This window comes from Sorex araneus, chromosome 3, assembly GCF_027595985.1.
Source record: "Sorex araneus isolate mSorAra2 chromosome 3, mSorAra2.pri, whole genome shotgun sequence".
In the NCBI taxonomy this organism is placed as follows: Eukaryota; Metazoa; Chordata; class Mammalia; order Eulipotyphla; family Soricidae; genus Sorex; species Sorex araneus.
This window is the reverse complement of record NC_073304.1, coordinates 124233643-124259742: the sequence shown is the minus strand read 5'-3', so window position 1 is coordinate 124259742 and position 26100 is coordinate 124233643. Positions and strand designations below refer to the sequence as shown.

The window sequence follows — 26100 nt, the reverse complement described above, 5'->3', positions numbered from 1 at the left end:
TACTCAAAGTGGCTCAGCCTCGCTGGAGTGGGCAGCACGGAGAGAAGAGGTCGAGAGGGATGGCTCCAGCAACACAGGCAGGGCCAGGGGACAAAGGACTCAGAGTCATGCCAGGACACTGGGCTCAACCCCAGGCCTGGGCACCACTGCTAGGTTGTGAGAAGACCACATGTCCACTCTGCCTCCCGGGGCTCTGGCAGATACCGGGTCCTTGGCCAAACTGCTGTGCCCGGGGCCACTTGCTCGCAGGCGCTCCTTCCTCCAGTGTGTTTGCATTCGACGGGCACATGGGCATGAGCATGCCATCTGCCCGGAAGCCAGCCCTGGGCTTGCCCCAGTGGGAAAGCAAGATGGGAGCTCTGCTGTCACCCACCCTCCACTCCGGGGAAAGCCCTCGGCATGAGAGAACTGTGAATCCCCTAAACAGGCTTCTGGGCTGTAGACTCTCCTTTCTTGGGATCACAGCCAGTGGTGCTCACGACTTACTCCTGGCACTGTGCTCAGGGATCACTCCTGGCAGAGCTTGGGGGAACCAGATGGGATGCCAGGGACCAAACCTGCAAAGCAAGCGCCCTGCCCACTGCACTTTCTGGTCTGGGGTAGGCTCTAAGAGGCAAAGGCTTCATTTTCCTCCCTAGAGTCACAAGATGCAGGGTGTCCACTTAGCCTTTCTGGAGCTCCAAATTCCTTACCTAGTGCCGCTGCCAAGGAGACCGACTTTGAACTCACCGCACTCACCCTCCTCCCTGAGTTTTGTTCCTTGGGTGAGAAGCGACATGGTAGCTGAGATTTCATTTATGTTGACCAGCAGCCAAGTGCTCGGCTGAGGAGTAACAACTTGAGTCTATTTACATGAATCATCCACCCCCGGGAGCCTCTGTGCCAGCTTTAATTGAATATGGGTTTGTCCCGTGGGTTCCATCTCCTGTCCTGAGGGAAATGACACCCTCTTAGGGAAGGGGAGAGGGAAAGGACCCAAAGAAAGAGGAACATATCTGTGATGGGGAAAATACCCCAAATCTCACGAGGTACCTTTCTCATTTAAGCCTCTTTATACAACGTATAAAGTAGGTAAGACTTCCAGACATTCACTAGATGTCCATTTGATAGAGGAGAAAAACAAGGCTCAGAAAGACTCCCTAACCAACTAAGATTTACAGCAAATTAATGGTTGAACTGTTATCAAAGCAAGTTTGTCTTTATCGCCATTGAAAACTGTTGCACAGACTGATTAACAGATAAAATAATACAGGTGAATGCCCTTCAGAGTCAATGCCTTGGCAGGGAAGATGCATATTGATCACAAAGACGGGACTATCTGGCAGATTAAGAGCACACCTCTTTAGAACAACCACACAAGGACATCTATCTTTTGCACTTCTGACTAACACCTCCTTCCTCTGACCACACGGATTAATATTAGCACCACCACCCAGATTAATAACCTACCTGATCCCTCCTATTTTCCATGACTCATAGCCATGACTTGCAAAAGCCAAACCCAGGAGCAGACATTGATAATGATCTACTTTTAAGGGCATTTAGAAGAGTAAGTCAGTCATGGACCCTAATAGTCATTCTACCTGAGGTATCCATGCTTGAAGCACTTGAAATAATCCAAGGGCAGGACCAGGGAGGTCTCCTTTGGAGAATGAATACTAGCTCCTATCTGTTCATGGGAAATCTAATCTTCTGGGGTCTGAGAGAGAAGCACATGGAGCGTGCACATGTGGTGCATGCGTAGACTGGGTCTCCCTTCTGCTGAGCAAGAAGGGCGCTCAAGCCAAGAGTTCTTTCTCCCTTCCCAAGCCCAGGGCAAAGAAACCCCATAAGACATGCTCATTGGCCCATGTACTGAGCCAGAGCGAAGGGTCTTTAAGGGACAAGCTAGCAGAAGGCAGCGCCGACATGTCACCTTGCTTGTTCAGTGTGGTTTACACCAGTGAAAGACACTCAAAACAATGTTGGGCCTTTTGGAAACCTGAATGAAGCAAGGATGTGTGCCAGTGCCCTCACTCTCCGACACTCTACTGCTGATACTAGCCAAGGCAACAAGGCTAGGACAAGAACTAGAGAGGCGAGCTCTGACATCTAATAAAGATACCACTGGAAACCTGGGGTGATGGAAGTGAACTCACTGTGTTCCTCCATTTTACACACTACACTTTATTTATTTATTTATTTATTTTGCTTTTTGGGTCACACCCGGCGATGCACAGGGGTTTACTCCTGGCTCTGCACTCAGGAATCACCCCTGGAGGTGCTCAGGGGACCATATGGGATGCTGGGAATAGAACTCGGGTCAGCCGCGTGCAAGGCAAACGCCCTACCCGCTGTGCTATCGCTCCAGCCCCTACACACTACACTTTAAATGCTCAAGACCCATGCATGGCTAAGCATGACCCTGTAGGATTTACAAGGCTCTAGCTTCTCCATCACTGTGAAAAATTCTATTGGACAATGCTGGTCTAAGGATTAGGAAGGGAAAAAAAATCAAAATTTCCATTTTTTTAAATGTGACATATACTCCCAAATTCCAAAATATTGTAATTTATTCATAATGAAAATGAGTAAATACATCACTCGAATGAAATCATTTAGCAAGGTCATTCAAATCAGTGTATGAAAGCCTGTTATGGCTCTATCTTTAGGAATAACTTAAAAGTAAACTTTTTCCAAAAACCGTCTACGGAACCAGAGCAATAGTACAGAGTGTAGGGTACTTGCTATACATGTGGCTGACCTGGGTTCAATCCCCGGCACCCCATATGATCCCCAAGCCCCTCCAGGAGTGATCCTTGACCAAGGAGCCAAGAGTAAGCTTTGAGCATCTTAAGATGTGGTAAAAAATCAAAAAACAAAAAAAAAAGTGTGGGGGGGGAACCCCACTGGAAAGATAGTACAGCAGATAGGGCCTTTCATGCAGCCAACACAGGTTTAATCTCCAGCGATCCCTATGATCTAAAGCAGGTGTAAGCCCTGAGAACTGCCAATTTTGGCCCCAAGCCTAACAAGCAAAACCTTACCATCTGCAAGAATATCAAAAAATAAGGACAAGATTGTGTACCGGCCAAACATGAGTGTACTGCATACCATAAACTTACTACTTCACTAATCTGCAGTCTCTCCTCTTATTGTCCTGTTTTTCCTAAATGCTGGGCCCAGGAAGTATATAAAGATATGACCAGGCTCCCAGAAAACCTAGAAGACCTCTCAATGCTCCCATTCCTCCAACATGCCAGGGCCCTCCTTGTCCCTGCCTCCCACCCACTCCACACCTACAGACACCCCAGGACACCTGCCCTCTGACACCTCACCTCGTTGTATAAATCGCTGAATTCCTCAACCACATCCTTGGGGATCCGGTGGCCGCGGTTGGTAAGGTAACAGGCCACGCCATTCTTGGAGTAAAGGCTGATGCGGCCCACGCTGCGTTCCCCATCCGTTGTCTCTTCCAAGAGCCCATTGGCTTCTGCTAGATGATAGATGGGATTCCCATGGGAACCATGGATCCAGGTGGCTCCCAGCTCAAAGGTGGCGTGTCCTAAGGGTGACAACCATAGGCCCTTAGAGAAGCAAGGAATTCAGAGAGGAGCAAGCCTGCCTCCTCCTCCTTCTACCCCCACCCAATAATGGGGCAGGAAGGCGGGTAGGCGCCCTCCCTCCGGCAACCAGTGAAAGGGGCCAGAGGCAGTTGCCAGTATGAAATCCAAGTAGCCCTTTGAAACTGTGATTTAGAGGCAAATCACATACTGGCTTATTCTGATCCCCAAACTAAAGCTCTCCTACATAGCTGCTTTTCAGCCCAGGTTCCTGCTCACAGACTCTGAAAATCTTAGAGTTGAAAGAGTGAAAAGGTGCCTCTTTTCTTGTTTGTTTGTTTGTTGTTCAGTTTTGGGCTACACCTGCAATGCTGGGGGATCGTGTGGTTCAGAGGATCAGAGATTAAACCCAGGCTTCCTGCGTGCAAGACCTGTGCTCTAGCCATTGAGCTCTCTCTGGCCAAAGGTGTCTCTTACTAAGGGAATGAGGTAACTTTTTAGGAAATACCAGAGAATGAGGGCTGGATGCCAGGGGAATCAATCATATGATTGGAATTTCCAATCTGAACCCCCTAACCGACAGGGAGGGGAGGGAAGCCGGGGGCTGAGGTCAGTATCAGTCTACAGTGGCCAATGAGTTCATTTGCCTTGCCTAAGTAATGAGGTTCCATAAAAATACAAGAGGAGATATTCTTTTCTTGTTTGATGTTTTGGGGGTCACACCTCGTGGTGCTCAGGACTGTTTTTTGGCTCAGTGCTCAGGGATCACCCCTAGAGGACTCAGGGACCCATATGGGGTACCAGGGATTGAACCCAGGTCAGCCACATGCAAGGCAAGTGCCCTATCCACTATACTATCTTTCTAGTTTGCCATGAGGAGGGATTTCCACTGGTCCAGCTCCGATGCTCCTGAACCCTGTTCACTGGACTACACTTCCAGGTAGATCTCTGGGCTGAGAACTCCAAGGCCATTTTGGAATGGGGCGGGTGGATTCCCGTCCCTTCCAGCTAGGCCTGGGAGCCTCCACACAGAGAGCTGCGTGACGGCTCCTCATCAAAATTCACATTATTCAGTTACATTTCTTATCACTTGGTGAAGACAGACAGAGAAGAGAAGAGCAATTCCCATTCTAATTCCTCAGAATCCCAGAAGGGCTAATTACAAAGATTCACATTCAGCACAACAGGATTACAACTAACACGATGGGGAGATGCATAAAAACCCATCAAGTTCAATAAGCAAAACCACTAACACAGAAGGCTCAACCAGCACCAAGCAGCCCAGTAAACCCTCAGACAATGACCTTTGTGACACCAGAGTGAGGATGTTTAATGAGCTCAAAGAAATAATGGCACGGGTAGCAGCAAAGTGCAAGGAAGTGTGAGTGCTGAAATGAGAATTCGACAAGCAGAAATGAAGAGTATGGAAGGTGACAAAAAAATTCAATAGATGCTCTAAGCAGCAGATTAACAGCAGCTGAGGAAAAGATCAATGAGCTCCAACATTGCACTATACTGTCATCCCGTTGTTCAAATGCCCTACCCACTGTGCTACAGCTATAGCTCCAGCCCATATTAGATGGAGGAAATCACTAGAAAACAAGGAAAAGTAGAAAATAGCGTGAATAGAAATTAACAGCATACTCCAGAATTATCAGGTGAGTTCAGGAGGAACAATATAGGAATCATTGGAGTCTCTGGAGAACAAGAAACAAATTTGATGAAGAAACAATAGTTAAAGAAATCACGAGTTGGTGTTGGAATATTGAATATAACAAATCATGAACAGCTTTATAAAAATAAATAATCTGCCACTGTCACTGTCATCCCATTGTTCATCGATTCATCGAGCAGGAACCAGTAACGTCTCCATTGTGAGACTTGTTGTTACTGTTTTTGGCATATCAAATACGCCACGGGTAGCTTGCCAGGCTCTGCTGTGTGGGCAGGATACTCTCGGTAGCTTGCCGGGCTCTCTGAGAGGGACGGAGGAATGAACCCGGGTCAGCTGTGTGCAAGGCAAACGCCCTACCAGCTGTGAATAAATAAAAGAAATCATAGATAAGAACTTCCCAGCATTGAGAAATACAGGCACCAAGATCCAAGAGCCTAGTGAAAACAGACTCAAATCAGAAGATTCAAAGACACTTTTTACTTGACATGACAAAATCCAAAGATAGAGACAAAGCAGCAAGATCAAAAAAGGAACTTGCATTCCAAGGAAGCCCCATGCATTCAGAGCAGGTCTATGGAATGAGACTCTGTGCCACAAGAGAATGGAGGGATATAGTACAAACACTCAATGGGATGAACACGTCACCAACAATTCTCTATCCAGCTAGAATATAATTCAGATTTGAAGGAATGAAACAGAGCTTCAAAGACTGGCAACAGCTCAGGGAATTCATAGCCTTGAAACCAGTCTCACAAAAAGCCTTAAACGAAATTCTTTAGAAGGCAAGATGAACTCCGAAGCACTTGACCCTGAGTATGACATCCATTCATGGCACTTTCGGTTGCCCTCTACTAGATTAAGAAAGTTTTTTTCACTCCCATACTGCTAAGGGGTTTTATATATTCACAATAATGAATTAAAATTTTATTGATATTGAATGCTATTAAATATTATATACATATAATCAGGTGTGTTTTTACACATCCTCAGAAATATTCACTATAATCCTTGACTTATTAATGAAGACACTTTAGCAGTACCTGTCACTGTCACTGTCACTGTCATCCCACTCTCATCAATTTGCTCGAGTGGGCACCAGTAACGTCTGATTGTGAGACATATTGTTACTGTTTTTGGCATATCGAATACACCACGGGTAGCTTGCGAGGCTCTGCCGTGCGGGTGCAATACCCTCGGTAGCTTGCCGGGCTCTCTGAGAGTGGTGGAGGAATCGAACACAGGTCGGCCACGTGCAAGGCAAATGCCCTACCACTGTGCTATCACTCCAGCCCTACAACCTAATATTTTCTAGCATTAAGCCAATGTTCCCTTTCTTAGGATAAAACACTCTTTTATACTTCTATTGGCTGTTTCAGATTCTCCTCTTAAACTTTACTTAACTCTCTTCACTCTTACTAAACATTCCATTTGTAGGATTTATCTATCTCATGTAAATCTTAAAATGTATTAGCACAGAATTATTCATAGTACTAATTTTTAATTTATATACTTGTAAAAAAAAGAATAGCTTTTGAGAAAAAGCTTTTATCAATTTATCATCGAGCTACAATTTTGTGGAATCCCAGTAGTACAGCTCTATTCACCTATGTGTGTTGGTGTCACCACCCCCACAATTTGAGAGAGAGAGATCACAAACATGAGACTGAAAAAATGAAACACGCTAAGGAAGCAACAATGGTCAAAGTTATCACAACTGAAGATTTTCTGTAGAACTACACTTACAAGGAGGTGGAGCGGGTGGGGTCCCTGGGATACTGGTGGAAGGAAATGGGCCTTCTAGTGGTGGGTGTGGTGTTCAAATGATGTGTCCGTGTAAAGTATGAATAACTGGGCCAGAACAATAGTACAGCAAGTCGGGAGTTTGCCTTACACACGGTCAACCCAGGTTCTATTCCCAGCATCCCTTGTGGACCCTGAGCACCACCAAGAGTGATTCCTGAGAGCAGAGCCAGGAGTAAGCCCTGAGCATTTTTTTGTAAATCTTGTAAATCTCAGTACCTCAATAAAAATGGTTTAAAAGAGAGAGAGAGAGAGAGAGAGAGAGAGAGAGAGAGAGAGAGAGGGAGAGAGAGAGAGAGAGAGAGAGAGAGAGAGAGAGAGAGAGAGAGAGAGACGGAGCTTCAAAGTCAGGGGGGCTGGTGGATGGGTGAAGATCTGCAGAACAGAGTGCCTGGAGAAGCCTGGAAACTCTGAGCCTTTATCCATCTTCTGCCCTCCACATCTCTGCCATGTGTCTATTGATGTAGGCCTTTCATGGTCTCTGCACTAAATGGTGATGTCACGAGGAAAAGGGCTTCCTGAGTTCTGGAAGCTGTTACAGTCACTCAAGCCCGAGGACGGTGGCCTGGGAATCTGATTTAGAGCCACTCCAGGGATAGAACCAGAAGCTAAGCTGGCCTTTCCCCAGCACCCAAATTCTGCAGAGGGGGTCATGGACACCCCCAGCCTGGAGCCTGGGGCTACAAGTGGTATCTGAAGAGGAAGGGTGGTTGGGTAGATGGGGCCATTTGCCTATGGACCTGGATGCTGTGTAGTAAAACGTGGCAGAACTGGGCTGAATTCACCCTTGGGTATTGTGTGTGAGTGTGTATCTGTACAAGAGTGTGTGACTGTGTGAGAATCTGAGAGTATATGAGTGTATATGTGTGACCGTGGGTGTGTGAGAGAGTATATGAGTGTATGTGAATGTTTATCTGTGAGTGTATGACTGTGTGTTAGAATGTGAGTATCTGTGAGTGTATGAGTGTTATGTGTGTGAGTGTGGGTTTGTGTGAATGTGGATGTGTATAAGAGTGTATGACTGTGTGTGTTTGAATAAGTATTGCTGAATGTAAGACTGTTAGAATTCAGTATCTGTGAGTATAGGAGTATATGTGTGCAAGTGTGGGTGGGTGTGTAAGTGTGAAAGAGAGTGTATGAGTATGTGTGAACTGAGTATCTGTGAGTATGTGGCTGTGAATGTATTGAGTGTGTGTGTGAGTGTGGGTGTGTGTAAGAGTGTATAGTATTGTGAATGTATCTGCGAGTGTATGATTGTGTGTTAGTGCATGAGTATGAGTGTATGGGTATGTGTGATGAGTGTGGGTGTGTGTAAGAGTGCATGAGTGTGTTTGAATTGTGTATCTGTGAGTGTATGACTGTGTTAAAGTGTGAATATATGAATGTATGGTATGTGTGTGTTAGTGTGGGTGTGTATAAGAGAATATGAATATTGTGAATGTATATGTGAGTGTGGGCTGGAGTGATAGCACAGCAGGTAGGGCGATCCAGGTTCAATTCCTCCACCCCTCTCAGAGAGCCCGACAAGCTATTGAGAGTATCTCGCCTGTACGGTAGAGCCTGGCAAGCTACCCATGGTGTATTCGAAATGCCAAAAAAACGGTAACAAGTTTCACGATGGAGATGTTACTGGTGCCCACTCAAGCAAATTGATGAGCAATGGGATGACAGTTGATACAGTGCTACAGTGATATGTGAGTGTATGACTGTGTGTTAGCACCCGTGAGTATACAAGTAAGTGTGTGTGAGTGTGGATATGTATAAGAGTGTGGAGGGTATTATGGCTGTATCTGTCAATGTGTAACTGTGTATTTGTGAGCATATGAGTATGTATGTGTGTGTGAATGTATGAGAAATGTGGGTATATGAGCATGTGTGTGAGTGAGTACATGTGTGTGTGAATAATGTGATTGTATGAGTATGTGTGGGAATGTGTGAGATTATCTGTGGGTGTATGAGCGTGTGTGTGTGTGTGTGTGTGGTGTGTGTGTGTGTGTGTGTGTGTGTGTGTGGTGATTTATTACAAGGCAACAGCTGGCCAGTGTGTCCTAACAGACAGCATGACACCCTGCCCTCCAGAACTGGCCATTCTGTACTTTTGTGTCTTCTCTTTCTGGGGCTGCTTCTCAATAGATCAACATCTTACACACACGTCTGTGCCAACACAGAGCACAACTCAACCCCCTTATACCACAGTCAGTGTGACAGAATATCCCTGGAATGTATAGATCTCCTTTGTCTAGGAGAAGTTGGTGTGCAAGGGACATGGAAGGCAGAAAGTACAGAGGGTTCCTGAGGGCCCAAGTGCAGAGGGTTCCTGAGGGCCCAAGGCAGTTGTCGTTCTTTCTCCTTGAGATCCTCACTTAGGGCTCCCCAGAGTGTCTCAGCTCCCAACGGGAAGAACAGAAGGGGGCCAGCACACTGGAGGGGGCCCTGGAGCCCATCCCCAGAGCTCGGTGGGCTGCTCTGTTTCGTTCTCTACCAGACAGTGATTTCCAGGCAGGGAACATTTCCCGACCCCAGCTTCTCCGCAAGAGTGGGAATCAGGTGAGCAGCCAGAGGTCAGCAGCAGGGGGCAGCCCAGCTCAGCCCAGGGCTATGGCAAGAGCGGGGCACCCGCAGGCAGTCCCCCATCTGGGCTGTTTCCTGCCCTCTCCCACAGACCTCCCGCCCTCTGCACTCCTTGCTACACCCAAACATGGCCGCTGCCACCTTCATGTCTCTCCCCACACCCCATGTCCTGAGACCTCCTGCTGCTGGCCCTGGCCACCCCCACCCCCCCACTCTGACCACTGAGACTCACAGGTACGATTATCTGCTGCATCGATACAGATCTGGCTGTACTGGGGCTTTCAACCTGCATGTCTGCACATACACACACACACACACACACACACACACACACACAGGCACATGCACACATGCCCAGACATGTGATCCCCTCTCTTGCCAGCATCTGCCTAATCCTCCTCACGTACATCGTCCCAGGGACGCTGCTCCTCCCCTTTCCATCAGCTCCCCAACTCCCACCCCCGAGAAGGCCCTGCCAAGCTCCCGTCCCTTCCCGAGGAAGGCAGCCCTCCAGCCGCCCGCCTTCCTCGCTTCCCCGCAGGGCCCAGCTCAGCGGCCAGCTGCCACAGACACAGCAGAGGACTGTAGGTCCTCCATCTCTGTCTGCATCCAATAACGAGTGTCAACTCAACACTCTAGAGCCACCTATGAAGCCCCCCTGTCACTAGGGCGCCCAACAGGGTCAGCTGGCCGGGAGCAGAGAGCCCAGAGGCTCTCCCAGCTGTCCCAGGTCAGTGAGCACCTGGACTCTGCTTTCACCTCGCTGCCCGGACCATTTCCTCTGTGTCAGCATGTAGCTGGGAGAGAAGGACGAATCACACCCCTTCTAAGCAGTGTTCTCTGTGACCCAGACTCACCAGAGGACAGAGGTCCCTGCATGGGGCCAGAGCGATAGTACAGCAGATAAGGCATTTGCCTTGCCTGTGGCTGACCCGGGTTCGATTCCTCCGTCCCTCTCGGAGAGCCCGGCAAGCTATCGGGAGTATCCCGCCCGCATGGCAAAGCCTGGCAAGGTACCCATGGTGTATTCTATGTGCCAAAAACAGTAACAAGTCTCACCATGGAGATGTTACTGGTGGCTGCTCGAGCAAATCAATGAGCAACGGGACAACAGTGCAGTGCAGCAGCCAACCCGGGTTCAATTCCTGGCATCCCATATGGTCCCTGAGCCCTGCCAGAGGAGGAGGAAGAGGAAGAGGAGGAAGAAGAGGAAGAAAAGGAGAAGGAGGAGGAGCCCCTGTGAGTCCGTGGAGTCTGGGTCTGACCACCTCGAACCCTGGACCAGCAGCCCCACCCATCCCGAGAGGCACCTGCGCTACTCCATGTCCCCTGGGAAGAGTTATGTGACTCTGGAGGGAAAAAGTGCCCCGCCCTGCAGGCCAGAGTCTGTACTCACACTGGCTTCCTGCCCCAGGGTCAGGGCCTCCCTGCTCAGGTGCTCACCTCCAGCCACACTTCGGGCAATCCCGTCCCTTCTCTGGCTAAGCCTCCGTGCCCTGCGTGAGATCTCTAACCCACCTTTCTCCAGAGTGCTCCCTGCTCTCCATCCTGGACAGAATCTCCTTCCAAGTCATCCTTCAACTTCCCATCAACTAGCAGGGCCCCCAGGTCCCCTCCTGCCACCACTGCCCTGAGCTCCCGTCTCCCGGGGGGGGGGTCTCTGACACGCTACCCAAATTCACAATCCAAGCTGAGTGAGATAGTACAGCAGGTGGGGTGTCTGCCTTGCCTGCCGCTGACCCGGGTCCAATCCCTGACGTCCGATATAGTCCCTGAACACCACCAGGAGTGATCCCCGAGCACAGAGTTAGGAATAGACCCTGAGTACAGCCGGTGTGGTCCAAAAACCGGAACCAAAACAAAAATTAAATGGGCTTATACTCATGCTTTGAATGCAGGAAGCCCGGGCTCCATCCTTGGCACCGCCTGGAGTGACCCATGATATGGAGCTAGAAGGAGCCCCTGAGCACCATCAGGAGTGACCCCCCAGACCCCCACAGCAATCAAATTCATGGCTGATAGAAGCCTGCAAAATTCCCGTTTTTGTAAAATAGAAATCGCCATGTGGCTGGAGTGACAGTACAGCAGGTAGGGCACTTGCCTTGTATGCAGCCAACCCAGGTTCGATCCCCAGCATCCTCTCTGGTTCCCTGAGTCTGTCAGGAGTGATTCCTGAGCACAGAGCCAGGAGTAAGCCCTGAACACTGCTGGGTGTGGCCCCAAATCTTTTTTTTTTTTTTTAAGAAAAAAGAAACAAAGAAAAAGAAAAGGAACTGCCACAAGAATTTGGCACAGGGCAGGGTCACCTTCCTCGTAAACCTGGTGTGGCCTCATTCATGGTCCCGAAGTAGAGGTAAGAGCCCAGCTATCCCCTGAGCGGGCTGCAGAGGAACAGAGGAAGCTTCTGGAAAACATCCAGAGTGCATGATGAAACACCCCAGGGAAGGGACTAAAATAGGGAGATGCTGGCATGACCAGGGGCCCCGGGGGTGAGAATGGGGAGACAAGAAGTGGCCTGGGGGAGCCGGAGCAGGTAGGGTGCAGGTAGGGTGCTTGCCTTGCACACAGCAACCCGGGTTGGACCACCAGCATCTCACAGGGCCCAGGAGTGATTCCCGAGTGCAGAGTGAGGAGTAAGCCCTGAGCATCCCCAGATGCAGCCCCAAACCCAGCAAACGAACCAAGAGGCACTCACCAAGTTTCACGCTCTGCACCCGGCCTCCGATGCGGCTGGAAGCCTCAAGCACGGTGACATCGGTGAAGCCCTGCTCCAGAAGCGCTTTGGCTGCAGCCAGGCCAGCCAAGCCGGCGCCGATCACCACCACGCGCGGCTGTCCCCTTCTCCGGAGGCCACGACTGAGAGGGTCATCCGCACTGTCGCCACTGGATTCACAACTTTGCATACCGTCCGTGCTCACCTCCTAAGAACCTTCAGAGAGAAGGGAGGGGGGTGTCGGGGCAAGGGCTTAGCCGGCCCGGGGTCTGGTTGCGACCTCTATGCTCTGGGAGGACCTCACCCCCGCCCCACCCAGCCCCCCGATCACCACCCCTCAATGACCTGGACAGAGGCGTCATGGCCAGAGGCTGTGCAAGAAGGTGAAGGACAGAGAAGAGAGAAAGGGAGAAGGGACAATGGATCGTGCCCCCCACCGGAGATGCCAAGAGAACAATGAGCCCCTGTAAACACAGCCCATCCCAAACCTCCAGGGTACTCGCTGCCCAAGGCTGAGACGGGGACCAGCCAGGGAAAGAATGACAGAGAGGGCAGAAGTCAAGAGAAACCGATCTGGGACCCGCTGACCCAAGGCAGCGCTACCCAGCACAGCTGCTACAGTGACTCAAAGATGACCACACACACACTCACACACAAACACTCACACACACTCACACCTACATACACACTCACACAAACACTCATACACACTCACACACTCACACACATACACACACACTCCCCCCACTCGCATACTCACACTCACTCTCACATTCACACGCACACTCACCCCACACCCTCACAAGCATTCTCACACACATACACACACTCATTCTCAGACACACAAGCTCATTCTCACGCACGCTCACTCCCACTCACACATTCACACACTCAATGACACGCACACATACACACACACATACTCATCCCACATACTCATTCCCTCACACTCCCATTCCCATACACACACTCCTTCCTTCTACACTCATTCACACACACACACATACTGACCCACACACACCATGGAGGCTTACCCTAATCCTAGAATGCTCTCCCCAAATCCAGGATGCAAACACCCCCTGGGATATGCTAACTGATCCCAGGAGTCTCACATGACCCCCAGGAGAACACGCAGAACCCGGAACACTCACAGCAACGCTGAAATACTCATACTGAGATGAGCTCATCCCCCAAGAGGCTTGTCTGGACCCCAGAATCCTTTCACAAATCCCAGGATGCTCACCTAGACCTCAAAACGCTCACACAGACCCCCAGACCGCTCGCCGGGACCCCAGGATCTTCACGAGCATGCCAGGAACGCCTCCACAGACCCCCAGAGCACTTACAGAAAGCCCAGGGTGTTCCCCTGGACCCGAGATGCTCCTCACAGCAACCTCACCAAGTCGGCAGGGTCTCAGGGCGCCCAGAGAGGGGTGCACACGCAGCACCAGTCCCGGAGCACCCTCCCACAACGCTTCCCTTCCTTCTCTTTCCCTGGCCCCTTCCCTGCTTCACGTCCTCACCGAGGTGGCAATTTGGTGGGAGGATGGAGTCCCACCCTCCTCCCAGGAAGTGCCACGGGGCTGGTACCAGAGGCGCCGCTGCTATTTCCGGTCGTCCCTGGTTGTTTTCCCTGGCCACCCAGCCCCTTGGTCACCGCAAAGCAGTGGACCAGGAGGACCTGTGGCACCAGAGGCCAGACATCAAATTGACAGTTACATCAAGCCAGCTTGCTCAGAGACGCCAGGCTGGCGTGACAGCTGGAAGGCCTGAACGCAGCCCCTCCCCATGGGGGGAAGAGGCAACCTTCAGAGTGACCCCCAAGGTTTGAAGGTACCAGGGGGCGTCCTCAGATACAGGTTCCGTCCCTGCTCCTCCCCTGGCCCAGGCTGCCTTCACGGAGGCCTCTGGCAGCGGCTGCGGACTCTGGCTGTATCCAGGAAAGAACCAAAGGGAACAAATGTGGGTGGAAGGTGATGATCCGCGCAGCAGCAGGAGACAAGTAAACACTGGCCCCTGGGCCTTGGAAGAAACCAGGCCTGCTCCCCGGAGAGGCGTGCCAAAGGATGGTCCTGGCAGCTTCACCCCAGAACAGTCCAAGGCCCCTCCATCGGAAAAGGGATGAACCCGAGTGCTCTGGGGAACATGTTCAGACAGAGGCATGGTCTTCGGCAACAATCAGAAGGAACACAAATCTGCTCCACAAGTCCCTGGGCAGAGTCGAGAGCACGCAGCAAAACCCACTCATGCCGACACAGCTCCTGGCTGGGACAGCGAGTGTGCAAGGCTAGACCAAAAACTGGGACAGGGGCGGGGGCTGGGCACGGTATTGCAGGGGTGAGCTGGGAACGTTCTGGCTGAAGAAACACGTATGTTGACCCAAATGTTGGCTATAGAGGGGACAGATGACAAGTCGCTGGGTTGGACATTTGGGATTCAGGCCAGTCACTGTAAGTTTGTGTGTTCATGTGTTCATAAATGTGTGTCTGCAGGTTTGTATATGTTCACCCATGTATGAACATATTAGTGTGTTCATTTACAACTGTGCATATGCGTCTGTGTGTGCACGCATACAGACTTGTATGTGTGCACGTACATGAATGCACTTGTGTGTGTTCATGAATGTGTACGTGTGTATGTATATAGATTTGTATATGAGCACATGTGCATGAATGCACTTATGTGTGTTCATGAATGTGCATGTGTGTGCATGCACACAGGTTTATAGTGTGCACATGTGTGTGCGTGTGTGTGTACCTCACTAACAATACAAAAATTCATCCCCGGATCCCTATAGAAGAATTAATACTGCCCCCTGAACAGGCCTCTGACATCTTCTTTATCACAGATGGTCAAGGGGTCTTTTTCTTTTTTCTGTTGGTTTTTTTGTTTGGGGGCCATTCCTGGACATGTTCAGGAGTTACTCCTGGCTCTGCACTCAGGAACCACTCCCGGTGAGGCTCAGGGGCCGTAAGGGGTCCCGAGATTGAAGCAGAGTTGGGTGCTTGAGAGGCAGGTGCCCTACCAACTACACTATCTCTCCAGCCCTGGGGTCTTTTCCTAAAGATGCTCCAGGTCTAAACTGGAATATAGAGAGAGAAAGCAACAGGGGAAACAGCCTCGCTCGCAGCTCCTGTGGTGCGTGGCCTCCCCCCCCCACACACACACACACTCTTTGGCTACTAGGTGGGGGCATGGGTGGGACCCTCCCCCCACTCCTGCCTCTGAGCCCCCAGACCCAGGCAGCAGGAGAGGGCAAGGCCAGTCTCCCCGTTCTGCCTTCCGCTGCTCCTCCCTCCCTCAGTCCTTCTTCCCAGGAGACCCCACCCTGCAGGCACCCCCGAGAGAAGGGGTGAGCAGAGAGGCCTTGGACTGGGACTAGGTGTGGCCATGCTCAGACACTCCCCTACTTTCTTTCTTCCCGGGGGGGGGGGGGGGGCTAGAGTGAGGCATGAGGGTGTGGCTGCCTCTATGGGGAGGGGGGCGGCTGCAGGGAGGAGGGTCCTGGGCAGTGCCATGGAGCTTGCGTCAGTTTGCAAACACACCTGGCGTGGGCGGATGCCACCACTGCCCAGCACCCCGCCAGGCCACGTGGCACTGCTGCCTGCCGTGCCCCACCCCCAGTGCCCAGAAAGGGGGGGTCTGCCGAGCTGGTGCCAGGCCTCCACTCCTAGCCCCAGTCCAAGGCCCCCATATCCACACAACAGAGCTCACGACTTTGAAAAGTGGGGTGGCCCAAAAAAATCCCCCAAAGAGAACACTGCTCGGTGTTGTGTAGTGTAAGGAGACGGGGGTGCTGGCATTGCTGCCTCGCAAACACCACCCCCTAAAACACACACACACACACACACACACACACACACACACACACACACACACACACACACACACACACACACACACACACACCCAGGAACCAGGCGAGTGGCTGCTTGGGAAGTGGAGAGGGGAGGATGCTGGGGTGCAGATCTCAACTTCCCGGGTCACCAGCCTCAGTGTCCTCCAGGTCCGGGCCACACTAGCAGGCCAAGTGGGCAGGGTGGGGATGGGGGAACACAGGGCTCAGCACGTGCAGGAACCCCGAGCCCTTTCTAAAGGTCTCCTGCAGGACGATGAGCGCAGTCTTGGGAATCCGGACCCTAAAGGACTGGGAGGAACGCAGTATGGCTGTGCCCTTAAGAGAAACCCGGGACCCCGACAGATCAGAGACCCTGAGCCCCGGTGTGCGTGCCTGGGCTGAACAGCTGCACAGGTGAACAGGTGGGCGCAGGCCAAGGGACCACCGGTGTCCTGCCCCTCACAGCGAACTCTGTTCTGTCCCTCCTTGGTTTTGTCCCACGAGGGGCTCCGGGCAGCCCCCTGCACAGAGGGCAGAGCCGTGAGCCCTCGCAGGGCCCACCACCCATCACACCCTCAGCCCAGGCCCAGACACGAGGAGAGCTGCACAGGAAACAGCCTCGGTCCCTCCCACTGGGCCGTCCCAGGCCCTAATCTGCTGCCTGTGGGGAGGAAGGGGGCGGGGGGCCAGCTTGTTTGCTGCTGTTGGTGTCATCTTTTCCTCTCTCAATTTTTATGAGAAAAGGTCTCCTTGAGGAAACAATCACTTAATGCTCCACGGTGCCTCCTCTTGCCTTCGGGAACGAGAGAAATAAATAACATCCGCTCCTCGATCTGTATGCGCAGGAGAAACAGAACACCCTGTACTTTTTTGAGCAGATAAAGGAGAGAAGGGAAAAAAAAAAGTGCTGGCTCAGCCAGGCGGGGAGGAGCGGGAGGGGAGGCTCCTGCAGACACTGGCCCGCTTGCCCTGCTTCCATGGTGAAGGGGGTGCCGGGGAGGAGGGGGACTGCAGCCCCCACGGCCCCAAGTTGATCAAGCTGCTGACTCAAAAAAAAAAAATCAGGCCAGCCCCAACATGAATGGGGCTGGGTGCCTCATCCCCACTAGAAATGCCCCACCATAGTCTCCAGGGTCCCCCACTTCTCCAGCCCAGGCCGCCCCTCTTCCTGCCACCCAGAGCCAATATTGCTCCACGAGAATTGGCCTGATGTGGCTAAACTGGAAAGAAAGCAGCAGGGGGCGGGGGGGGGGGGGCGGGCAGGGTGCAGCGGGCTGGAGCACGGCCTTGCAGGCAGGAGCCCCTGCTTGAAGCCCCCACACCACACGCCCCCCTTGGCCACTGAATTGGGAATAGCCCTCCCCCATGCTACCAGACACACACACCCCCAAATAGAAATAACACCTGTTTGGAGAGACAGTGCAGTGCAGGGCACTTGCCATGCACATGGATGACCTGGATTTGATCCTGAGCCCCCCAGATGGTCTTCCAAGCCCCGCCAAGAGTGATATCTGAGCACAGAGCCAGGGGTAAGCCCTGGGCATCACTGGGTGCAACAAAAAGTAACACTGAGAAAATGTCAGAATCTTTACACATCTTGAGAAGTTTATCCAAGTAAAGAGCGTGGTCCACTGGTGGGGGCTGAGGGGCCTGGGGTGGAGGATGTCACCAGAGGACCAGGGGAGGCCAGACTGGAAGGTCCCAGCAGGTGAGCAGGAGACCCCAGCTCCACACCCCTCTCATCACCTCCCAGCATCTCCTGACACCCTCATCACTTCCGGCTTGGTGACTGACACCTCCAAGCAGTGACACTCACGGCCAGATCCTGGAGCCAGGCTTTGGTCCTGACTGCCTCTGCGCTGCTCAGCCCTCGGCACCCCCAGGGGCCAGAGAAAGAGCACAGTGGGTAGGGCTCTTGCCTTGCACATGGAAAACTACCGCCCAGGACCCTATCTGGTCCCCCAAGCCCCACCAGGACTGATCCCTGAGCACAGAGCCAGGAGGAAGCCCCCAAGCACAGCTGGATGGGGGCCCAAAACCGAAAAGAAAAGTGAGGCGTAGGGCCAGGGCCAGCCACGTGCACACGGAGGACCCGAGCTCGGAGCAGGAGGGGCCCTCTCCGTGCCTCACACACCCACCATCGTCCGATCAAGCCAGCGACCCTCAGTCCCCCAAAGCCTCTGCCCCCTAGTGTCCCACGCCTGGCCCTCACTCTGATCCCCTCCCCGAGGGATCGCACGGCTGCACGGAGACAGCACAGCCAGGCCCTGAGGTCATGACCGAGAGCAAAACCCAGCGATTCCTCCCAGCACATCCCAGGAGCACAACCAGGCATGGGGAGGGGCCAGGACCTGCATTGCAAGTCGGGGGCCCCTGAGCTCTGTCACATTCCCAACTTGTATTTTTATTTTTTGCCCTGTGGTGCTAGGAAGTCAATGAGGGCCTCATGCATGTGACACAAGTGCTCAACTGCTGAGCTGCATCTCCAAACCGCTCTCTGAATCTCTGTCTCTCTTGGCTTTATCTCTCTCTCTCTCTATCTCTCTCACACACACACACATCTATATATATATATATATATATATATGTATATATACACACACAGACACATGTAAGAACATGCATATACACTCATTCACACACATATGTACCACATGCACACTTAAGCATGTGCGCACACATGTATATGTATACCCCACTTGACCACAGCCTGATAGGCCTGCAGGGCGTGTGTCCCCCGCTCACCCCTGAGGTGCAGCCAAAACGCAGAACCTTGAACCACTCCAAGACCAGCTCCATGGAAGTTTCCTGAAGCTGCAGGCACCCTGGAAACGAGTCTTCCCAGCACCGATTCTGCTCCTGGCCACCCCACTCCCCCCTTCCCCACAGTGCTCAAGACACAGGCCTCTCCCCAGGAAATCCTACTACCCCTGTCTCAGGGGTGAGGCTACGGCCCGCTATGGCGGGCGGAGCAGGGCTAGACTCCAGACACACACACACACACACACACACACACACACACACACACACACACACACACCGCCAATGTCCACACTCCGAGCCTAGGAGAACACACACACACACACCGCCAATGTCCACACTCTGAGCCTAGGAGAACACACACAAACACACACACACACACAGCCAATGTCCACACTCTGAGCCTAGGAGAACACACACAAACACACACACACACACACACACACAGCCAATGTCCACACTCAGAGCCTAGGAGAAAATGGCAGAGGAGCCAAAGGCACAGACAGAGCACAGGCCCCTTTGCCCTCCACGCCGGAAGCCTCTCCAGTTCCCCCCAAATCAGAAGAGTTTTCTCCCTCCCCCCAACAGTGCCATGAAGCACTGTCATGGAGGAGGGGCCTACTTCCGGGCCCCCACCTCCCCAGTGGGGTTCCTCCGAAGGATAAACAGGCCGACCCCTGGGTCCTGGACAGGATGCACATGCCTGGCATGCAGGAGCCCCGCGTTCCATCCCACACCACAGGCCCCCAGAGCACGCCAGGAGTGGTCCCCAGCACTGTGGGACTCAACATCACACGCCAAGGAGGCCCCCAAGAAGTCTATACCCCCCTCTGGGTTGCACAGGCTCCTCCCAAACGTAGGGTCTATTTCCCAAGATCCCCCAGGAATAGAGTAAGTGGGGCCGTGGGCATCCTGCCCTCCTCCCCCAGCCCCCCGCCCCTGCAGGGACCCGCAGAAGCGCAGTCCTGGCTGCGTTCACTCTTGCCAGCGAGCAGGTCTCTCCCTTCCTGAGCCCCACCTTTGCTCCTGCTTGCGCTCGGGGGGACCCCTCCACCCTCCACAACCAGCCCTGGAACTTACAAGTCTCTCCTCCCAGTGAAGACGGGTGAAGTCCAACCTCAGAGGTTGACCTACGGCCCTACCTCAGTTTCCCCGAGGGAGCCCCCTAACCTGGTTCTGCCTCAGGCTTCCAGGAGGAAGAGAAAGGGGGCTGGGGAGGTGGGGGGTGGGGGGGAGAGGCTGGGCCAGGGGATTCTCTTTAGACTGCCTGGCAGGTCTGGGGAAGGATTTGGATTCTCGAGGGCCCCCCAGACAATGCAATTATTCTTCAAATGTGAAAAACGCCCAGAAATCCCAGACCAGCTGCTTTGCACAGCGACCCGGACAAAGGGGCTCTGTGTCTGCAGCGGGCACCTCCCACCCCTTCCCCCCAGGGAGAGGCTGGGCCCAAAGTGGCCCCAACCAGACCCTCCTGGGCCTCCTCACCGGGGCCGGCCAGCCAGGAAGCACAAGAACAGCAGTGCCGGGCCAGGCTTGGGAGAGGGGGCGCCGGCTGGGGACAGACAGAACCGTCAGGAGTGGAGAGAGCCCTGCCCGGGGGGTCCAGAGACCCCCCGCCAGGTCGTCCCAGCTTCCTGCCGCCGGACCCCACCTGGCCAACACCCAAGGGTCCCTTCTGGGTCCTCCTCCCGCCCCCAGCCCCCTCTGATGCCAGCCTCTGTCCTGGAGTCCAGGTCCTCCCAATTCCAAACTGGGCGGCAGGGGGACGGGAACCTGCTCGGAGGGCATTCACCGAGCCCGCGCAGGCCAGAGGAGTCACCCCTGCCAGAGCCACCCCCCAGAGGCAGGGAGAGAAGGGAGATCCCAAAGGGACCCGTCCAGAGTGGGACGCCCCCCTGCTCGGGCCCAGAGAGCCATTTCACTTACAGAAGAACCCCAGGCTTCAGCTGGCGTCACCCCAGCCTCCACCAGGACCCCGAGACCAGCTCCTCACCCGACAGTCAGCCATCCCCTCACCCCAAGTCTGAGTCACGGCAGCCCTGACTGAGCCCCCTCATCCCCCCATATTGTCTGCCTGACCACACCCCCCACTCGGGCGAGGGGCGTGCAGAGGATCCTGTAGTGACCATTAGGCACCCCCTGACCACAAGCTCATGAAGGAGGGAAGGCAGGGCCCCACCCGAAACAGAGCACCCTCTGACTCACACAGGCTGATGGGGGGCACGGGATCTTCCTCCCTGGTACAACCTCCCTCCCTCCGCCCCCACCCCCAAGCACAACTTTAAAGACTTAGAAGCAACAGAGAGAGAGAGAGATAGCACAGCAGGCGGGGTGCTTGCCTGGCACATGGCCGACCCAGGTTCAATCCCTGGCATCCCACGTGGTCCCCCCCAGCACTGCCAGGAGTGCTCCCTGATCGCAGAGCCAGGAGTAAGCCCCGAACACCTCTAGGTGTGTCCCCCCAAACCCAAATATTAAAATAAAGGGCTTCCCAAGAGGGGGCTGGGGATCTGCTCCGCAGAGAGGCCAGGGCGGGGGCGGGGCGAGCTGACCGAAGCAGCAGGGCGGGGGCCATCCTGGAGCAAGGCAGCCAGAGCCCCCAGACCGATCCAGACCCCAGCCTCCAGCTGCCCCTCCCATCACGGCCACAGCTCCCCTGCCAGAGCCTGAGGACAAAGGGCCCCAGGCCCAGCTCCTGGCCCCCAGGGACGTGAGAGGGGGGAGGGGGATGCCTTTCTGAGGGGTACGGGCTGTGGCCCCAGAAAGGGCTGGCGCTGGGGACTCCAGGATGCCAGCAGGAGGGTATACACCTTGCCTGAGGGATTCAATCCCCCACACTACCAAAATAATAATACTAATAATAAATAATTAATAAGTTATAATAAACAAATGTAGCACTGTAGCACTGCGGTCCCATTGTTCATCGATTTGCTCGAGCGGGCACCAGTAACGTCTCCATTGTAAGACTTGTTGTTACTGTTTTTGGAATATCAAATATGCCACGGGTAGCTTGCCAGACTCTGCCATGCGGGCGGGATACTCTCAGTAGCTTGCCAGGCTCTCCGGGAGGGGCAGAGGAATCGAACCCATGTACAAGGCAAACGCCCTACCCACTGTGCCATCGCTCCAGTCCATAATAATAATAATAATAATAATAATAATAAAAATAAATTGTTCAGAAAAGGGAGAGCTAAGCCGGAACCCTAGGACTGCAGTCCTGCCCCCGCAGCCAAACAGCCTCAGCCCAGATACTTCCCGAGAGATCTGAAGGAAGCAGGAGGACGCACTCAGCGAAGGTCCGAGCAGGACGAGGTGTGTCGGATCCTGCCCGTCTCTGCAACTTACCTCACCCCGCACAGCCCCACACTCGGCCGAGGCCCTGGCCCGCTCCTCGCACCCACACCCGGCGTCCCCTCCCACCGGGGCACGCCTCGCCGGCCTGCACACAGATGCCGCGCCTGGCCAGGGAACGGCCACCTCTCTGCAGAGAAGCCTCCGCTCCCTGTATCAGCTGCAGCTCCCAGCGGCTGGGAAGCCCCCAGCAGCCACGGCACAGAGAACTCGGGCACCCAATGTGACCCATTACATGGGACTCCAGCATGCACCCGGAGGAAGTGAGATGGCCCAGCCAGCAGGCTCCGCCTCTCACCCAAGCAGCCTCAGGAGAGGCCCGGGCAGTGACCCCTGGGCTTTCCCAGCTGCAAAGCAGGAACCATCGTCCCTACGCTGAGGGAGGCTGTCCTGGCCGCCAGCTGCCTGCGTCCCTAGCAGAGTCCTAAGGTCCTGACTGCTGGGGTTGGGGAGAGGCCCCCAGTGCCAAGTGCCTGCTCTGTGTTCCCTCCCAGGAGCTGTCTGGTCCCCTGAGCACCGTTCCAGGGGGGAACCCCTGAGTGCCCCCAGCTATGGCTCCAAATCCAGAAAACGATAAAACAAATAAATAACAAAGACACATTTTCACGACGGCTCCCTTTAGCAGCCCTTAGGTGAGCCCTGGCTTCCTTCCCGCTGTGTGCCAGGTCAGGCGGTGGCAGGGAGTCCACTCCAGGAAGTCGGCAGCAGGATTCTGTCCTGGAGACGTGGCGTCTGGGACTGTGCCCTTGATGTCATGAGCAGGGGAGGGGGGAGGAAGTCAGCGCTGCCACTCATGCCCCGGGGAGTGCTCCCCAGGGGGCGAAGGGAGAGAAGACCACAGTATGGGGCTGGAGAGACAGGGCAGGGGGTGAGGCGCTTGCCCTGCACACACACGGCTGACCCAAGTTCAACGCTGAGCACCAGACACAGTCCCCCAAGCACGTCCAGGAACAGCCCGAACACCAGACACAGTCCCCCAAGCACGTCCAGGAACAGCCCCCATCCTCAGAGGCAGCGTCACTGCTGGGAAGGCCAGGCCGGGAGGCAGGGGGGCAAGTGCAGCCGGGAGGAAGGTCACAGAGGGCGCCCTTCTGGAATAACCCCTGGAATTAACCCGAAGCAAGAGGTCTGGGCAAAGAACACCCCAACCTAGCAACTGCTACGGGGGGCAGGGGAGCACCTCGGGGGAGAAGCCCCCCACGCCCATTGGCTAGAGGTTCTTGGGCAGCCCAGAGAAGAACAAGGAGGTTGTAAGAGCCATCTGGGGGGGTCACTAACCTCCCAGGGGACGGTCAAGGACCCTGGCGTGCTTGTCCAGCTGAGCGAGCAGCCCTCAGGATATGGTGGAAGCAGGGGTGAGGGTGGGGGGGCGCTGCTGAAACCAGGTCGAAAGCCCTGGCTTCTCCTAGGGAGAGGGAGGCCAGACACCTCGTGAGGAGGGGACTCCTGGGCCAGAGAGAAAGCCCAGTGGGTAGGGAGCTCGCCTAGCACACGGCCAGCCCCCGGTCCTGCACATGGTCCCCCAGCACCACCAGGAGTGAGCCCTGAGCACAGAACCAGGAGTAAGCCCCGAGCACAGCCAAGCATGCCCCCCACATAAAGAGAAGCAAAACAGAACTACCCACGGAGAGCCCTGAGGGCCAGAATGGAGTCCCACCCACACCCCATCCCTCCTGAGTGGACTCGAGTGACCCAGCCCAGGTGCTGGGGGCTTACTCCTGGTTCTGTGCTCAGGCATTCCTCCTGTTGGGGCTCCGGGGAGCTGTGGCGCTAGGGGTCGAACTTGGTGAGTCACACGCAAGATAATACAGCCCTGCCCACTGTGCTGCCAGCCCCAGTGGGGCCTTCCGAGATGGCAACCCCAGCCTGGGGCGGGGGCACGGGGAGCCTGGGGCCAGCCAGGGGCCTGAGGATAGTCTCAGGGCCACTGGGGGGCACTTTCTGCTTGGTCACCCGAAGAAGGCAGATTTCTAGGGCAAGCGCTGAGTGGCGTGTTCTTTCTAGAAAGGAAGAGATGGGTCGAATGTGCTTGAGAACCTCTGACCAAGACAGCACCCCCAGCCCTGAGACCCCCAAGACCCTCAAGAAACCACTCCCACTGCCAGAGCCACAGCCCCTGGGCAGATGAGAAATGCTTGCTGCTGTTTTGAGCTACGATGTTTGGGGGTGCACTGCTGGCTGCAGAGTCAAATACACCAGCAGTTCTCGCCCCGGAAGCCCCCCAGGAAGGAGACCCTCATATGCGCCCTCCTATGCAGGAGACCAGGCACCCCTTTTCTAGAGCCCATGATCTCGGGGCAACCGGGATCAGAGCCTGCGCAGACGCACCCGAGGTCCGGGGGGCAGGGTCTCCTTCCCACCCGTGCATGGACTCCCCTGGACAGGTTTACAGAGCACCCGGGCAGAGTCCACACTGGGCCTCTAACTCAGAGGCTTGGCCGGGGTGGCAGGGGGGCAGGGGTGGCTCTGATTTCCTAAGTGGCGAATAGAGAGCGAAGGTGGAGGATTTAGAGCAGGTCCCAGAGGACCCTCCCGCTGGCCCAGAATATCTGGGGTTCCTGTGTGCAGGAGAGAAGGCGGGAGGGAAACGGTGCCCCAGGCCCTCACGCCCACCCCGGCTTGGCCTGAGGGGCTCCGGCTAGCTCTCCCTCCCCTGTCCCGCCCCTTAAGGCCTCCGTATTTGATGCTTGTAGGACAGTCCACCAGCCCGGGCCCACTCCGCCCTCAGTTCTATCACCCTGGAGCTTACGGACGTGGAGCCTCGCCAAGGGATCGTGGGGGATCCACCAGATCTGCTCTCTAAGGGATCACTGCTTCCTATTCAAAAACAGTTTTCTGAGGGCTGGAGCGATAGCACCCTGGGTAGGGCGTTTGCCTTGCACAAGGCCAACCTGGTTTGATTTCCAGCATCCACATGGACCCCCGAGCAACACCAGGAGTAATTTCTGAGTGCAGAACCAGGAGTGGCCCCTGTGCGGGTATGACCCAAAAAGAAAAAATAAAAAAGTTTTCTGAGATGCAGCCCTGAGTGACACAGACCCCGAGGGCCACCAGCTTGCAGCGCTGTGACCTGCGGTGAGAAGGGCGTGGGGAGGAATGAGATAGAGGCGGGAAGGGCCTTCAGGACAGACGTCAGGCAGGGAAATGGCACATACAGACTCCAGAGTACTGTAGAGACTCCAGAGCACTGCTCACAGCACCAGCTCTCAGACCAGAGAGACACTTCGAGGTGTCTGGAGTGCAAGCTCAGCACGCAGTCTGGGTCCCAACCCCAGCACTGCACATGCCCAAGAGCACTGAGCTGGGAGCTACCCTGAGCACTGCCAGGTGTGGACCCACAGTTTATAAAAAAATAATTATAAATTTATTAAGTTTGTTTTCGTTATTTTCAGTCTGGGGGGGCCACACCTGGTGGTGGTTGGGGCTTACTCCTGGTTCTGTGCTCAGGCATCATCCTGTGAGGGCTCAGGGGACCACATGTGGCGCTGGGGGGTCGAATTTGGTGAGCCACATGCAAGATAATACAGCCCTACCCACTGTACTACCTGTCCAGCCCTAATGATTTTTTTTTTTTTTTTTTTTTTTTTGCTTTTTGGGTCACACCTGGCGATGCTCAGGGGTTACTCCTGGCTCTGCACTCAGGAATTACCCCTGGCCGTGCTCAGGGGACCATATGGGATGCTGGGATTTGAACCCGGGTCGGCTGCGTGCAAGGCAAACGCCCTACCCGCTGTGCTATTGCTCCAGCCCCCCCTAATGATTTTTTTAAATAAAGACCAAATTCGCTCTCAGCACAACTTCCCCTCCCTTGGGCCAAACTACTCCCCGCCTCGGGGCGAGCCTTTGGCCT

At 54.4% G+C, this 26100-nt stretch overlaps 1 protein-coding gene across 2 annotated transcripts in view; it reads right to left on the bottom strand.

Moving 5' to 3' along the window:
• SMOX (spermine oxidase) overlaps nucleotides 1-26100 on the bottom strand; it is a 51481-nt gene that overhangs the window by 7795 nt on the left and 17586 nt on the right. For both annotated transcript variants that reach the window (XM_055131379.1, XM_055131378.1), the window contains exons 2-3: nucleotides 12284-12517; nucleotides 3318-3544 (exon numbers count right to left, since the gene is read on the bottom strand). In XM_055131379.1, coding sequence (XP_054987354.1) covers nucleotides 3318-3544; nucleotides 12284-12491 — 435 coding nt within the window. In that variant the 5' untranslated portion in view covers nucleotides 12492-12517. The remainder of the gene's footprint in view (nucleotides 1-3317; nucleotides 3545-12283; nucleotides 12518-26100) is intronic.